Genomic DNA, 17,468 nt, shown 5'->3' with positions numbered 1-17,468 from the left:
ATAGCTTCTCTGAGGTACCTCAAGGCTAGTGACTTCTCAAGTTACTGTACATACTGGTTCTATGATTCTTAATGGTAAGTGACACCTAGAAACTTCACATACCTATTTTAAATTCCTCATGATAAATGGCCACTCACATTACTGTACATACATGTTTTGAGGCACATTGTGGCCTGCAGTCTTGTATGTTACTATACATACAAATTTAGAGGTACCCGATTGGAAACTGGGCCTTGATGTTATTGCATATACTGTTACTGTACATGTATATAGCGATTTTGAGGTAACTCAGTGTAAAAGGGTTTATTATGCTAATGTACATACCATACATACTCACTTATAAGTTCAGCCCAACTGCAAACTGCACAGACCCAGATCTGCTGTGGCATAATAAGCCAGCAGATCTGGCTCTGTGCAGTTATTTAGTAGTAAACATTAAAACAACATGGACCCTGATCTGCATGTGCATTATGATGCTGCAGATCAGGATCTTTGTTGTTTGCAGTTGGACTGGACTTATAAGTGAGTAGATACAGTATTTTTTAAATATTTTTGGAACCTCATATTACTGTACATACCTGATTTGAACTAACTCAAAGCAAGTTTCCCCTCATAAAACTAAACTGTACATATACTTTTGAGATTCCTCAGGATAAAATGACACTTTATGTTACTGAATATACCTATTATGAGATTCCTTAGGGTAAGTATTCCTTAGAGTAAGTGGTCCACACATTACTGTAATACTTTTTTGTGGTACTGCATGGTAAGTGGCCCATAATGTTACTGTACACACCTGTTTTTAGGTTCTTCATGGTAAAGTGGCCCTTCATATTTCCATACATTGTGCTAAATGTGGTGCAACTAATCCATGTGTACTCTGCTCCTGGTCGCATCACTGGAAATTCACCTGGTTAGGGGGTTAAAAAATTAAATGTGTGAAACAAAGCAAATGACCAATGTCAAGAATGCATTTAATATATAACGTGTTGATCTAAACAAGAAGACTCTGAGAAATTACAGATCATTTAATACAACTTTTTGAAGGTAAAGATGTTAGGAACTTGTTTCTTTCAGCATCTATAAAATTAGGCGAATTAAATCTTTAACTTTTGTACTTTTTGCTGAAGAAGGTTATTATATGTAAACTCTTGCAGCCATTTTGTGACTGCTCATGTCAAATCCATTTGTCTGTATGATAATAGGAGAATGAAAACATAAGATTGAAGATTATGGATCTTGGACACAACCCTAGGGGGAGAAGCCAGAGGTGGGATGCAAAGGTCATATTTTAGTAGGTAATATGGACTCTTCTTTGTAACCTGAACTTATCTGTCTCAAATGATGAAGATAATCATAATTAGTAGAATATAATAAAAATTTCAAAGCTTCACTATTTCCCCAGGAGAGTGGTTGGGGAATGGGGGATGGGGTGGGAGTGAAAGAAGTCTGGAAATATGCAATGGCTTCAATTTCTACTATCTTAATCTGTAGTATATATCATATGATACATGATGCTATGGATTGAAAATTGAATAAAACTCATAGTATATAATATCAAGTAAGGAAAAAGGTGACAGTGATGGTAATCAAACTGACCTACAACCCCGGGTCCATGAACAACCTCCTCTTTGCCATTCTCATCTGTGACGATCCAGTGGCGTGTCTCCAGTTGACAAGAGTGGTATGGGTCAGCATTTTTGTCCATTGACATCCTGCATGACGTAAAGAATTAACTGACTTATCTGTGTAAAATGCACATCCAAATGAAACTGCATAGAGCCGGTCAGGTCTACCATTACATTTAACTGTAAACAGCTTAGAGATGGCCATATCTGATTTGCATACAACTGTAAACAGTTTGGTGCTACCCACACCTGCTATTGCATACAACTGTAAACAGTCTAGTGCTACCCACACCTGTTATTGCATACAACTGTAAACAGTCTAGTGCTACCCACACCTGTTATTGCATACAACTGTAAACTGTCTAGTGCTACCCACACCTGTTATTGCATACAACTGTAAACAGTCTAGTGCTACCCACACCACATCTGCCATTTCATCCAAATGAAAACAGCCTAGAACCAGCCAGATCTTCTATTACAACTGCTTAGAGATGGTCAGAACTGACAGTAACATCAGTTGTAAACAGCCTAAAGCCTGACAAATCTTCCAACTACATCCAACTGTAAATAGCCTAGATCCAGACAGATCTATTATAAGCAACTGTACACAGCCTGGTGTGGGCCAGATCTACCACTGCATTCAACTGTAAACAGTTCAAAGCCAGCCAGATCTGAAACTGCATCAAGCAGTAAACAGCACAGTTAGTCAGATCTGCCACAGCATCCAACAATAAGCAGCTCAGAGATTGCAAGATCTGCCACTGCATTCAACTGTCGGCAGATTCTAAGCCTGTCAAATGTTCCTTTGCATACAGCTGTAACAGCATAGAGCCAGCATATCTGTAAAATATTCCAGTATGTAAGAGTCTATGCTGTTTCCGAGCAATCGCAATAAAAATCAACAGAACTGATTTTATTCTGCCAATGCAATGATATTTGTACAGCAGATCTGTGTATGTTGTCCGTAACTGAATATGCTTTTTGTAATTGGGAGTGCAAATTACACAGACAAATGTGGCAGTATTATTCATGTCAGTTAACTTTTATGGAGAAAAAAAAGCTCCAGTATTTAGAAATCACATTTATAGAGAATTCACTTACATCATATTTGTAAAAGGGAAAATAAAGAGACTAGCATACATGAAAAGACAATTCTAATACATATTCTACCTAAATGAAGACAAATTAAGTTTGAAAAACAGTTTGGCAATTAAACTAGACAACCTACATTTAAAATGACAGAAAGGAGATAACAGATTCAATAAAATTGCAGATAATAATAATAATAATATACATAATGTGACCAATCACAAAGACACTTTTTTACAGATATTATTTTATGAGATGATCATAAATTATTCTTCACAAAACATAACACATTTATCATGGTTCATATATCACACAATCCAAAATTCTAGATGTGGATTTATCTAATCTAACTTGAGTGTTCAAATCATGTGAATATTAAACAAATGTAATAATTTCTATATGTTGCCTTGGAAACCAAAAGGTTGAAATCATCTGATAAGTTTGATAAATTTCATATGAATAAGAAACAAAGGATAATTTTAATTTAACGCAGAACAGAAAATACGTTTTTCAATACACACTTAGTGTAAGCCATAAACTCATTGGAATCCCTCTAATGTAGGGGTGCACAACCTTTTTCAGCCATGGGCCAGATTGCATTTTCTAAGACCACTCGAGGGCCGCAAACACTAATTTCTTTAATATAATTACTGTTCATGGGCCTGATTTCTGTGTTGTTTTAATTTGCCCTGAGGGCCGGTCAGAACATATTCACAGGCTGGGCAATGTGCACCCCTGCTCTAATGGAACATGTTTACCTATTATGACATAACTAAATTGATTGCCTCTAATGGTACGTGTTTACCTCTTATTTCATAATTACAGGACACACAAGCATGTATGACACAACATTTCAAGAGTAAAATATCAAAAATATTGAATGGATAACAGAAACATCATATTCACAATATCACATGATAAATCAATTTCATACATCTGGGTTCATGCTTATTCACAGCTGGACTGTACATAATTGGGACCATTGTTACACACAGCTGGACTGTACTTAACTGGGCACATTGTTGCACACAGCTGAACTGTACTTAATCAGGGATCATACTTACAAACATGTGGACTGTACTTAATCTGGACACATGGTTACACACAGCTGGACTGTATTTAAATTTGTGGTAATACTTACAGCTGAGCTGTACTGACATCTAGGCTTAAACTTACAAACAACTGTTATATCTGGGGTCAAGCTTACTTACAGCTGGATTGTACTTATATGATTACATTCAGCTGTTACATTTGGGTTCATATCTATACACAGCTGTTACATCTGGGTTCATGCTCCAATACAGCTGGACTGAACTTACATTTGGGTACATGCCTACACACAGCTGTTACATTTGAGCTCATGCTTATATACAACTGGACTATACTTACATCTGGATTCTTGCTTATTTACAGCTGGACTGTAATTAAATCTGGGATCATACTCACAAACAGCTGGACTGTACTTACGTGATTCTGTAGGCAAAGAAAAAGTGGGGTGGGTTAACTGTGCTGAGCTCGGGCATAAAGCATGTGGCTGCCTTCACTGTGAAAATCCCTTCAGTTACTGCCACACAACTGGGTTCATGGTAAAACCTACAAACAAGTTTAAACTGTAAATTAATGTGTAAGGGCATTGGTGTATTTCTTTCTGACTGGGAAAATTACTTGTAGCCCGACACCCCACTTCCTCCATGATACCATCTCTGTCTCCAGATGATTTCAGTTTCACTAGTTAAGATGTTTCATTCATTGATATCCTCCTGCCAATAAAGTCAACTAATCAAACAGTGGGTCACACAGCAAAGGATTAGCTACTGGTGTTACACACCAAATGATTACCTACCAGTGTCACACAGCACATGATTTTGTTGTTGTTGTTGTGGGGTTTAACGCCATTTTTCAGCTCATGATAGGCTATGCATGGCGGCCAGTATTAATGGTGGAGGAAGAACCCGGGAAAACCCGAGGAAGAACCACTACCCATGAGAAGCTACTGGCAAGCTTTCTCACATACCCACATTGGCCGAATCCTAGACTCGAACCCATGCAGACAGAGGTGAGATGGCAGTGATCCGTAACGGAGAGCGCTTTAGACCACTCGGGGCCCCCACAGCACATGATTAACTACTAGTTTCTTACAGGTGTAAAATTATTTGTGTATATTCTGCTGTTTGTCTTCTTTGAGTGATTATCACCTGTCCCAAATATTAACCTCCCCTATCTTAAGTATTTGACTAAGTGTAGGTGAGTTTGCGACACTTGTGTCAACCTGTGACTTAAAGTAACAAGAGCTGGACATTATCCTCACCAAGGGTTAGCAGGCATGTGACTTGAGCTTCTGTATATTCCACGGCTACTGGAGTCAGACAAGTGAGAACTTGAGTTCCAATTGAAGTTGTTCTGGGAGGCAGGGTTCTTTCTACAGAACCAATTCCTTGACTGAAGTACTACATGAATTGCACCTTGAGTCAGACAAGTGAGAACTAGAGTTCCAACTAAAGTTGTTCTGGGAGACAGGGTTCTTTCTACAGAACCAATTTCTTGACTGAAGTACTACATAAATTACATCTTGAGTCACACATTAGTGAGAACTAGAGTTCCAAATGAAGTTGTTCTGGGAGACAGGGTTCTTTCTACTTAACCAATACCTTAACTGAAGTGATACACAAGCTGTAAAACTATCATGGGAGGCAACCAAGTTAATTATCTGGACATTTGAGATAAACAGCATAAAATGTTGACTCCTAAACTACAAAATATGCCTTATTCTGAAGTAAGATTTAAATTCCATTTGAATGACATGAACCACTTTAAGCCAAAACTTATCTGTTTGCCATAAATTAAAAATCTAACAATGAAACAGTGTGTGAATATGAACTATTAATATATAATTTTATGATGCATATTAAATATTACATTCTTGGTGATATTCACTTGAAATCGTATGCAAAATGATCAGTAGAAATCCTAAATTACCAGAAAATTACATGTTGGCAGATCTGGGTCCTTGCCTTTTTTTGTTGAATTACACATAGCTTGAATTGGTAATTGATTCTTTTTTTACGTGCTTCAAAGGGATGGGGTTTAATGCAGATAACATGAAATATGCTGCTTCACTATTTGCTGTCAACAATAGATTTCTAGCCAACCAAGTGAACTAGAACAAGAAATGGTCACTCAAATGTCATACCATAATGCAAATTAGAGCTCTGATAAGTGTTAAATATGAATTTCAGTAATGCTGAACTATTTCAAAGTTTCAGTCAAAAAGTTTGTAAATTTAAACTTGTCTGCTCTGAGTTCATTATTCAAAACACTTGATCAAGAATTAAAAATAGCCATCAGATGAATGTATGGTCCTCCCTGTTTGATCATGGATATTACACATTTATAATGAATGTAATTACACCTTAAATGATTCTGCTCTGTGATGATCTGACCTGATCTTGTTACAAATGTAAAATGAGTAACAAACACTACAATTTCTGTGTTGAAAACATTGACCATACCTCACAGTGCCCACAATTGTTTAGGAGCCATTACTACTGTAGCTTAGTATCCCTATTAAGTTTGGTGTTATTTTCTAAGTTTTGTATAACAATTAAGTTTGGTGTTACTTTCCAGGTTTTGTATAACAATTAAGTTTGGTGTTACTTTCCAGGTTTTGTATAACAATTAAGTTTGGTGTTACTTTCCAGGTTTTGTATAACAATTAAGTTTGGTGTTACTTTCCAAGTTTTGTATAACAATTAAGTTTGGTGTTACTTTCCAGGTTTTGTATAACAATTAAGTTTGGTGTTACTGTCCAAGTTTTGTATAACAATTAAGTTTGGTGTTACTTTCCAAGTTTTGTATAACAATTAAGTTTGGTGTTACTTTCCAGGTTTTGTAAAACAATTAAGTTTGGTGTTACTTTCCAAGTTTTGTATAACAATTAAGTTTGGTGTTACTTTCCAGGTTTTGTATAACAATTAAGTTTGGTGTTACTGACCAAGTTTTGTATAACAATTAAGTTTGGTGTTACTTTCCAAGTTTTGTGTAACAATTAAGTTTGGTGTTACTTTCCAAGTTTTGTATAACAATTAAGTTTGGTGCTACTTTCCAAGTTTTGTGTAACAATTAAGTTTGGTGTTGCTATAAAAGCTATGTATATGTAACTGATGTTTTGTGTTGCCATCCAAGCTTTGTATTCCTATGAAGTTTGGTATTACTATCTAAACTTTGTATACCTATGATGTTTGGTGTTACTATTTAAGCTTTGTATGAACTTTGGTGTTGCTTGTTGCTATCCAAGCTTTGTATACTTAAAAAGTTTGGTGTTGCTTGATGCTATCCAAGCTTTGTATACTTGTGAAGGTTGGTGTTGCTTGTTGCTATCCAAGCTTTGTATACTTGTGAAGTTTTGGTGTTGCTTGTTGCTATCCAAGCTTTATATACTTGTGAAATTTGGTGTTGCTTGTTGCTATCCAAGCTTTGTATACTTAAGAAGTTTGGTGTTGCTTGACGCTATCCAAGTTTTGTATACTTGTGAAGTATGGTGTTGCTTGTTGCTATCCAAGCTTTATATTCCTATGAAGTTTGGTAAAGGGTCCTGCACCTGGGGCAACTGCAACAAAATATGTGCAAAAACTGTATTTGTAGCAAATTAATAATATGGTGACAAGACAGGTGATTCATAATTAGCACACTAAATTGGTGTTTAGTTAATTCTGATATTGTAATACTTACTTGAAGACATTTCCATCTATTAGTGGATACAGATTGTCTTCCAACTGCTGGGCATAAGTGCAAATCCATTCTGTAAACGTTCTACCTGAAACAGAATTTCTAGTCACAAAGAGCAATAAATCATCCTCTGTTGCAAATTCATCTCTATCCTTTGTATACTTCTGTAAAATACAAACTGGATATGGTAAACATGTTTTTATCTGTCAAACTGAAAAATAAACAAATCTATCTTTAGATTTTGCATAATTTTTATTTAAATAAGGGCAAGGTCAGGTATTTTAAACACAGTCTTGATCTGAAGCTAAGACTGATCTTAAAATCATTGCTAAGCTAATGACCAAGTTCCGACAAATCAGAAGTAAGACTTCTGAATGGCGTATAAGATGAAGAATGAAAAAGTTTACCTAACTTTGAGGCGTGAGTGCTGCCAACATCAAACCATACAAGTGGCCCTTTGATTAACCAATAATCCATGGAAAATCTTATCTTCTATACTGACAGCCTGATAATTCTGTCTATCCAAGCTAGACAGGAACTCTGAGTAGCCATGTCTTGTCCATTGGCAGCCGGACAATTCTGACTATACAAGCAAGAAAGGAATTCTGAGTAGCCTTGTCTTGTCTATTGACAGCTTGATAATTGTAAGTATCCAAGCAAGACAGGAACTCTGAGTAGCCATGTCTTGTCTACTGACAGCCTGATAATTCTGACTATCCAAACAAGACAGGAACTCTGAGTAGTGGTGTCTTGTCTATTGACAGGATTATGCAGGCAAGACAGAAACTCTGAGCATGTGAGCATATTAGGGAACAGATGCAGCTGAATACAGAGATTGATGTAAAAGATATAAGACTTTCATCAAACACTGCACCATATGATTGTTGATGCTGCTGTTCCTTCCACCATGGTGACCACTGTTACTAGTGGAAAAGCAATACTTATGTCTATCTATGGACATAACAAAACCCATTAAGTTACCCCAGTAAATGTCAACCTCACGCATATCATAGTACATGTTTATGACTCCCCATAAGTTTTTTTTATGAGAGATCACTTTGCTATGTATATTGTACTTCAGTATATAGTGACCTTACCTAAATCATGGTACACTTTTATGGCTCCCCGAACACTCTAACGAGGGACCCCTGTATAATGTACTTCAGTATAAAGTGACCTTGTCTATATCACAGTACTTTTATTTGAAGCCTGATTAGTATTATAGAGAGAAAACACTGAATAATGTACCCCAGTATAAAGTTTCCTTGCCTATATCACTGAACACTTGTATGGTTATCCTTAGCAGTGTTATAGTAAGGGATCTCTGTAAAATGTACCCCTGTATAAGGTGACATTGCCTACATCACTGAAAACTTTCATGGCATAATATGAGCTAATTATTGAGAGAGAGAGAACAAAAGAGATCGTATGGCTTAACAGTGATTTACCCACAAGCTGTATAGTCATCTGTTATTGATTATTCAACGGTTTCATTTAGCTCTGAAGTATACAATACTGCTCTTAATCTGTTCTATTATCAAATATTTTAACCATATTTAGCTGCCAAATTCAATGTGGGATATCCGCTTTTCTGTTAGATAAATCTAGTCCTAAATGTCTTGTGGCATACATGCTGTGGGATATACAATTTATTCCATGTGACATATATGTACAGTCTATTCCATGTGACATACATACAGTGGGACATCTATTCCATGTGACATACATACAGTGGGACATCTATTCCATGTGACATACATACAGTGGGACATGCAGTCTATTCCATATGACATAAATACAGTTACTGTTGGACACGCACAGTCTATTCCATATGACATACATGCAGTGCGATATGTGCAGTCTATTCCATATGATATACATGCAGTGGGACAAAAACAGTCTATTCCATGTGACATACACACAGTGAGACATGCACAGTCTATTCCATGTGAGATACATACAGTGGGATGTGTCCAGTCTATTCTATGTGACATACAGTCAGCGGGACATGCAGTCTATTCCATGTTAGACATGTGCAATAGGACATGCAGAGTCTATTCTGTGACATACATACAGTGGGACATGCAGTCTACTCCATGTGAGACATGAGCAGTGAGACATACAGTCTATTCCAAGTGACATACATGCAGTTGGACGTGCAGTCTATTCCATGTGAGACACATGCAGTGGGACATGCAGTCTATTCTATGTGAGAAACATGCAGTGGGACATGCAGTCTATTCCATGTGAGACACAAGCAGTGGGAAATGCAAACCCTATTCCATGTGAAATACATGCAGTGGGACATGCAGTCTATTCCATGTGAGACACATGCAATGGGACCAGTGAAGTCTGTTCCATGTGACATACATACAGTAGGACATGCACATTCTATTCCATATGAGACACATGCAGTGGAACATGCGGTATATTCCAAACAAAGTAAGAGAACTGCCTCAACTGAACACAGTGTCTTAAACTGGGGGACATTTTAAGTGTTTTAATAACAAAAGACCCAAATAAAATCTTGAACAGGAAGGGCAAATGCTACATAACATGTTACATTTCATTTTAACTTGATGTTCACAGACAGAAACATGGTTGGAAACTGTAATTTTGTATGCTTAGAGATAATCACTTTCCATGGAACCTTACATCAAAAAGTTAACCACTTCAGAAAACAGTTTGAAAATGTTCCCATGTACTTAGTACCTTTGCCAGAACTTTCTTGCTTATTCGATACATATTATTCTTACATCACTGACATCATATATTTTTACTGTTACTGGTTGCTTTGTGCTAGGCAAGAATTCTTTAGACATGTGTGTTAGTATGTCATTTGTGCTATTTCCAAATTATTGGTGCTTTTGTTGACTTGATATGGTGCAGACTGGGTGTTGTATGAGTAATAATGACTGACAGTTCTGATAATTTCACTCAACACAATAAACTTGCTATAACTTAAATTACAACAATGTATATATTCATTTGCAATCATATTAAGAGAAACCTACCTTAGTAGACACTGCCATATAAAAGGCACCTGCTAATAAAGGACAATGTTTATATGTCTCTGTTTTTAGTTTTGACATCATCTTTATCTCTAGATAAAGTGTACCCACTAATAAAAAACACCTGGTAATAAAGTCAATAAATTGTGGTCCCTTTTGTGTTCATTATAGACAGGGTTTCCTGTATGCAGTGAACCTTAAAATTTTATAAAATTAGTGTTCATCAAACTGCTATCACCTGAAATGAAGAAATCTGTTCTCTCCCCATCAAGGTTATTTGGAGAAGGATAGAATACAGTTCCTGGCTCAACACCTCTACCACTGCTGACACAAATGAACTGGGCTGAGTGAGATGTCGCACAAAACGTCAGGGGTATACAACCCTGGAGTTCATCATCCTGTATAACAAGTACATGCATTGTAATCTTTGGCTAGACTATGCAATAAACAAGAAATCAGCTGATGCATCCTAGTCTTTATAAAATAAAATATGTAATAATAGGTATTAGAGACTGAGCACCTCAATAGACAGATTCCTTTCATATACAATGGAAACATATAACCACATCAACTATTAAAAAATATTGAAACAGAAAGGAGAAATTCATTAAAAAGAAAACTCAAAATACAAAAAATAGAATTCTGAAAAGGTTATGTCTGTAAATACTACTGCACAAGAATCACAGACTGTTAACGCTGGGCCTGTAATTTATTTGTTTTAATTTTAAACAACTGAGGTCATCCAAGAGTTAGATACAATTATAACTACAACAAAATGAAGTGTTTTCACGTGATCAAGGCCAAAAATGATCTTAACTGCGATCTGACCCACCTTAAAAAGATGTATTACAACTCCAGTTTCTTGTCCTGGAATCTCAATTTTCAAAATCGTTTCTTTAGTTTTCTGGACCCAATATTTGCATGACTCACCTGCTGGCTCTTGGTGATCATTTCCAGTGACAGTAGTTTGTCTGACCTAATGTGTCCCGATACCTTAGAACTGCCCATCAGTCTACAGGAAGAAACAAAAACATGCCTATACATACATACAAAATAAAATAAATATATCGTGTTCCCTTAATTATCTTTCACTTTAGTATATGTAGAAGACTGCCAGAAAATGAAGGTTAGGAGAAAACTAAGGTTCATAAATAATGTTTACAGTTCGTATGGGATCAGAGTCTTCACTGTGATATCCAAGGACAGCAACAAAATCAAGTGGCAAAAATCTAACAAATACTGTACACATGCTTTGTATCTGGCAGTGATGGCTCAAAGGTTAGCACACTGGTTAAAAACAGTTAGCACACTGGCTGTGGGTGGAGTGACATAAATACAGTGAAACCTTAATCTGTACACCTTTCACATGAATAAACAAAGAATCCAAAATAGCTATGGCTGCAAAAAATAAAGAAGGAAATGAAGATGTTCAGATAATGGAGTTGAATCAAGGAAATTTTGCTGTAGACACACGCAAGTTATAACCTATGAAATAACTGTATACAAAGATCTGTTACCATAGATTTTTTTAGGGCTTTTCTGGGGTTAATAATTGGCCCATTTCCTACTTTAGCAATCTACTCATGAAAAAAATGTATTGTTCTATTTTCCTCTAAATGATGGATGCAGACCCCTAAAATAGGTGAAGCCTAGCTTATAGTGAGTGCAGTTGACTGACTTCTTGTGACATTATACTGACTGATATTGTATGACACCATGGAGATTTCTTCAAAACAAGCATGAGCAGGTTCTTAGCACGCACAAAAAACACTAAACAAACACATTACGATGCATAGTTGTCACGTTCATTTTTACAAAATACATACTATACTCTGCACATTGGTATCAATGATCTCAAATAAAGCCAACATTTGTATCTAGATTGCCAGATGATCAAGCAAAAATCTAACACGTATGTGCATTGTTCTAACCCAATTTTGTCCGAAGTCCCTTCTCTTACGTCACTGTATCATGTGATTGGTGGTTCATTATTGTTTGATAAGATGATTGGTCACATAAAGAAAAAGCGCATTTATCACATTTACAGCAGATTTGGGTGCAATTATGCATGGAAGGAGTTTGTAAATATATATTTATGTTAAATATGAGCTAATACAGAAAAATAAACTCTTTAATACCAGACTGTTTTGGCTAGTTGTAAAATGGTCATGTGCTTATTGCGCTGTCATAGAAGACAGACCAGGACCTGTCTCATGATTCAAGACTTCTGGCTCTTTTCCATCATTCAACTTTGTTCAAGTTCATGAGAATATTCTAGGTGACTAAAAGTTTTGATAGAATATACTATGGAAACTTATATACTAATATATGCATCATCACAAGTGTTAGGTCAGTGTCATCAAAAGTGTTAGGTCAAAGTCATCACAAGTGTTAGGTCAGTGTCATCAAAACATGGTCCAAACAGAAAGTGCAAAACAGATCTTATCACATGTAAGATCAGCAAAAACAGTATGCGAAAATAATTGTAAAGTTACACTAAAGGATCGATCTTCACAGATCCGACAAAGAAGCTGAACCAAAGTCTAGCTACACAACACTTCTCTTTCACTGGCCATACTTTCAGTGACTCGTTTTACTAACTGCAATTGCTCACAATGATAACTGGACTTCCAAAACCAGGAAAGAAAAGGAATCTTAGTGGATACTCTGCCTCAGAACATCGAAACTAAGTGGTTTAAACTGAAAAGTTACACAAAAGGACCCATCTTCACAGATCTGATTGGATGGCAAAGAAGTTGGACAGAAGTCCAGTACATAACACTTCTCTTCCCTTAGCCATACTGTCAGCGATACAAGACTAATTGCCCACAACTGCATCTGGTCTTCCAAAACCAGAAAGTAAAGGAATCTTACTAGATTATTTGCCACCAAAGAACACTGTAACCAAGTGGATTAAACCAAAATGATTCCAAAAGTGAATTCACACACAAACCATTATCTGCTTAGGGCTACTACATTCAGTTAGTTCATTATTCATAATTAGTACTGCTTTAAAAAAAATGTTCTTGTTGGTACTATTATTGTTATTGTTGGGCTTATTAGTGCAATTACATAAACTGAATTTATCAGGAATATAATGTATGGTTGTGCCTTCTTAAGAAAATATATGTAACTACTGCTCTTCCTACTGTAGGTCAATACCAACTTGGTTGCCATTCTACCATCAGATTGTAGGTCAATACCAACTAGGTTGCCATTCTACCATCAGATTGTAGGTCAATACCAACTAGGTTGCCATTCTACCATCAGACTAGGTCAATACCAACTAGGTTGCCATTTTATCATCAGACTGTAGGTCAATACTAACTAGGTTGCCATTTTATCATCAGACTAGGTCAATACCAACTAGTTTGCCATTCTACCATCAGATTGTAGGTCAATATCAACTTGGTTGCCATTTTACCATCAGACTGTAGGTCAATACCAACTTGGTTGCCATTTTACCATCAGATTGTAGGTCAATACCAACTAGGTTGCCATTTTACCATCAGACTGTAGGTCAATACCAACTAGGTTGCCATTTTACCATCAGATTGTAGGTCGATACCAACTAGTTTGCCATTCTACCATCAGACTAGGTCAATACCAACTAGGTTGCCATTTTATCATCAGACTGTAGGTCAATACCAACTAGGTTGCCATTTTATCATCAGACTAGGTCAATACCAACTAGTTTGCCATTTTACCATCAGATTGTAGGTCAATACCAACTTGGTTGCCATTTTACCATCAGAATGTAGGTCAATACCAACTTGGTTGCCATTTTACCATCAGATTGTAGGTCAATACCAACTAGGTTGCCATTCTACCATCAGACTAGGTCAATACCAACTAGGTTGCCATTTTATCATCAGACTGTAGGTCAATACCAACTAGGTTGCCATTTTATCATCAGACTGTAGGTCAATACCAACTAGTTTGCCATTTTACCATCAGATTGTAGGTCAATACCAACTTGGTTGCCATTTTACCATCATACTGTAGGTCAATACCAACTTGGTTGCCATTTTACCATCAGACTGTAGGTCAATACCAACTTGGTTGCCATTTTACCATCAGACTGTAGGTCAATACCAACTTGGTTGCCATTTTACCATCAGACTGTAGGTCAATACCAACTAGGTTGCCATTTTACCATCAGACTGTAGGTCAATACCAACTTGGTTGCCATTTTACCATCAGATTGTAGGTCAATACCAACTAGGTTGCCATTTTACCATCAGACTGTAGGTCAATACCAACTTGGTTGCCATTTTACCATCAGATTGTAGGTCGATACCAACTAGTTTCCATTTTATCATCAGACTGTAGGTCAATACCAACTTGGTTGCCATTTTACCATCAGATTGTAGGTCAATACTAACTAGGTTGCCATTTTACCATCAGATTGTAGGTCGATACCAACTAGGTTGCCATTTTACCATCAGACTAGGTCAATACCAACTAGGTTGCCATTTTATCATCAGATTGTAGGTCAATACTAACTAGGTTGCCATTTTACCATCAGATTGTAGGTCGATACCAACTAGTTTGCCATTTTATCGTCAGATTGTAGGTCAATACTAACTAGGTTGCCATTTTACCATCAGATTGTAGGTCGATACCAACTAGGTTGCCATTTTACCATCAGACTAGGTCAATACCAACTAGGTTGCCATTTTACCATCAGATTGTAGGTCAATACTAACTAGGTTGCCATTTTACCATCAGATTGTAGGTCGATACCAACTAGTTTGCCATTTTATCATCAGATTGTAGGTCAATACCAACTTGGTTGCCATTTTACCATCAGATTGTAGGTCGATACCAACTAGTTTGCCATTTTATCATCAGATTGTAGGTCAATACTAACTAGGTTGCCATTTTACCATCAGATTGTAGGTCGATACCAACTAGGTTGCCATTTTACCATCAGACTAGGTCAATACCAACTAGGTTGCCATTTTACCATCAGATTGTAGGTCAATACTAACTAGGTTGCCATTTTACCATCAGATTGTAGGTCGATACCAACTAGTTTGCCATTTTATCATCAGATTGTAGGTCAATACCAACTTGGTTGCCATTCTACCATCAGATTGTAGGTCAATACTAACTAGTTTGCCATTTTACCATCAGATTGTAGGTCAATAATTAATGAAAAAATGGGAGAGATGCTGCCATCAAATTTAAGCAAAATCATGTTATAATAATAACATTATAACAGTTTTACTGTATTTATGACTAGCAGCTTTAAGCCTATCTTTGTTTTGGGCCTGCTTGGAATAGAATATTCTTGTAGTGTGATTGTTATGGCCCGGATTGGAATAGAATATTCTTGTAGTGTGATTGTTTTGGGCCTGTTTGTAATAGAATATTCTTGTAGTGTGATTGCTTTGGGCCTGCTTGGAATAGAATATTCTTGTAGTGTGATTGTTTTGGGCCTGTTTGTAATAGAATATTCTTGTAGTGTGATTGTTTTGGGCCTGTTTGTAATAGAATATTCTTGTAGTGTGATTGTTTTGGGCAGGATTGGAATAGAATATTCTTGTAGTGTGATTGTTTTGGGCCTGTTTGTAATAGAATATTCTTGTAGTGTGACTGTTTTGGGCCTGTTTGGAATATAATATTCTTGTAGTGTGATTGTTTTGGGCCTGTTTGGAATAGAATATTCTTGTAGTGTGATTGTTTTGGGCCTGTTTGTAATAGAATATTCTTGTAGTGTGATTGTTTTGGGCCTGTTTGTAATAGAATATTCTTGTAGTGTGATTGTTTTGGGCAGGATTGGAATAGAATATTCTTGTAGTGTGATTGTTTTGGGCCTGTTTGTAATAGAATATTCTTGTAGTGTGATTGTTTTGGTCCTGCTTGGAACAGAATATTCTTAATGTAATTGTTTTCACCCTGCTTGGAATAGAATCTTCTTGTTGGGTGATTGTTTTGGGCAGGATTGGAATAGAATATTCTTGTAGTGTGATTGTTTTGGGCCTGTTTGTAATAGAATATTCTTGTAGTGTGATTGTTTTGGGCCTGTTTGGAATATAATATTCTTGTAGTGTGATTGTTTTGGGCCTGTTTGGAATAGAATATTCTTGTAGTGTGATTGTTTTGGGCCTGTTTGGAATAGAATATTCTTGTAGTGTGATTGTTTTGGGCCTGTTTGTAATAGAATATTCTTGTAGTGTGATTGTTTTGGGCCAGATTGGAATAGAATATTCTTGTAGTGTGATTGTTTTGGGCCAGATTGGAATAGAATATTCTTGTAGTGTGATTGTTTTGGGCCTGTTTGTGGTAGAATATTCTTGTAGGGTGATTGTTTTGGGCCTGTTTGTAATAGAATATTCTTGCAGTGTGATTGTTTTGGGCCTGTTTGTAATAGAATATTCTTGTAGTGTGATTGTTTTGGGCCTGCTTGTAATAGAATATTCTTGTAGTGTGATTGTTTTGGGCCTGTTTGGAATAGAATATTCTTGTAGTGTGATTGTTTTGGGCCTGTTTGTAATAGAATATTCTTGTAGGGTGATTGTTTTGGGCCTGTTTGTAATAGAATATTCTTGTAGTGTGATTCTTTTGGGCCTGCTTGGAATAGAATATTCTTGTAGGGTGATTGTTTTGGGCCATTGTTTTGGGCCAGATTGGAATAGAATATTCTTGTAGGGTGATGGTTTTGGGACTGCTTGGAATAGAATATTCTTGTAGCGTGCTTGTTTTGGTCCTGCTTGAAACAGAATATTCTTAATGTAATTGTTTTCACCCTGCTTGGAATAGAATCTTCTTGTTGGGTGATTGCTTTGGGCTGGATTGGAATATAATATTCTTGTAATGTGATTGTTTTGGGCCTGCTTGGAATAGAATCTTCTTGTTGGGTGATTGTTTGGACCAGCATGGAATAGAATATTTTTGTAGGGTGGTTGTTTTGGGCCAGCTTGGAATAGAATACTCTTGTAGGGTGATTGTTTGGGGCCTGCTAGGAATTAACTATTCTTGTAGGGTTATTGTTTTGGGCCTGCTTGGA

General features: G+C 36.5%; 1 protein-coding gene across 5 annotated transcripts in view; it reads right to left on the bottom strand.

Moving 5' to 3' along the window:
• Positions 1-17,468, bottom strand: part of LOC149792285 (F-box only protein 3-like) — a 109,820-nt gene that overhangs the window by 65,160 nt on the left and 27,192 nt on the right. For 4 of the 5 annotated variants that reach the window (XM_089970845.1, XM_089970847.1, XM_089970844.1 and 1 more), the window contains exons 6-11: positions 11,384-11,465; positions 10,692-10,851; positions 7,446-7,530; positions 4,185-4,310; positions 1,600-1,715; positions 797-910 (exon numbers count right to left, since the gene is read on the bottom strand). In XM_089970845.1, the coding sequence (XP_089826971.1) occupies positions 797-910; positions 1,600-1,715; positions 4,185-4,310; positions 7,446-7,530; positions 10,692-10,851; positions 11,384-11,465 (683 nt within the window). Of the gene's footprint in view, positions 1-796; positions 911-1,599; positions 1,716-4,184; positions 4,311-7,445; positions 7,531-10,691; positions 10,852-11,383; positions 11,466-17,468 lie in introns of those variants that run through there. The other variant, XM_089970843.1, reaches the window with a different exon arrangement.

The sequence above is a fragment of the Sinohyriopsis cumingii genome, chromosome 9, assembly GCF_028554795.1.
Source record: "Sinohyriopsis cumingii isolate HCF-2022 chromosome 9, ASM2855479v2, whole genome shotgun sequence".
In the NCBI taxonomy this organism is placed as follows: domain Eukaryota; kingdom Metazoa; phylum Mollusca; class Bivalvia; order Unionida; family Unionidae; genus Sinohyriopsis; species Sinohyriopsis cumingii.
Note: the sequence above shows the minus strand (reverse complement) of the source record. Positions and strands in the feature narration are given on the sequence as shown.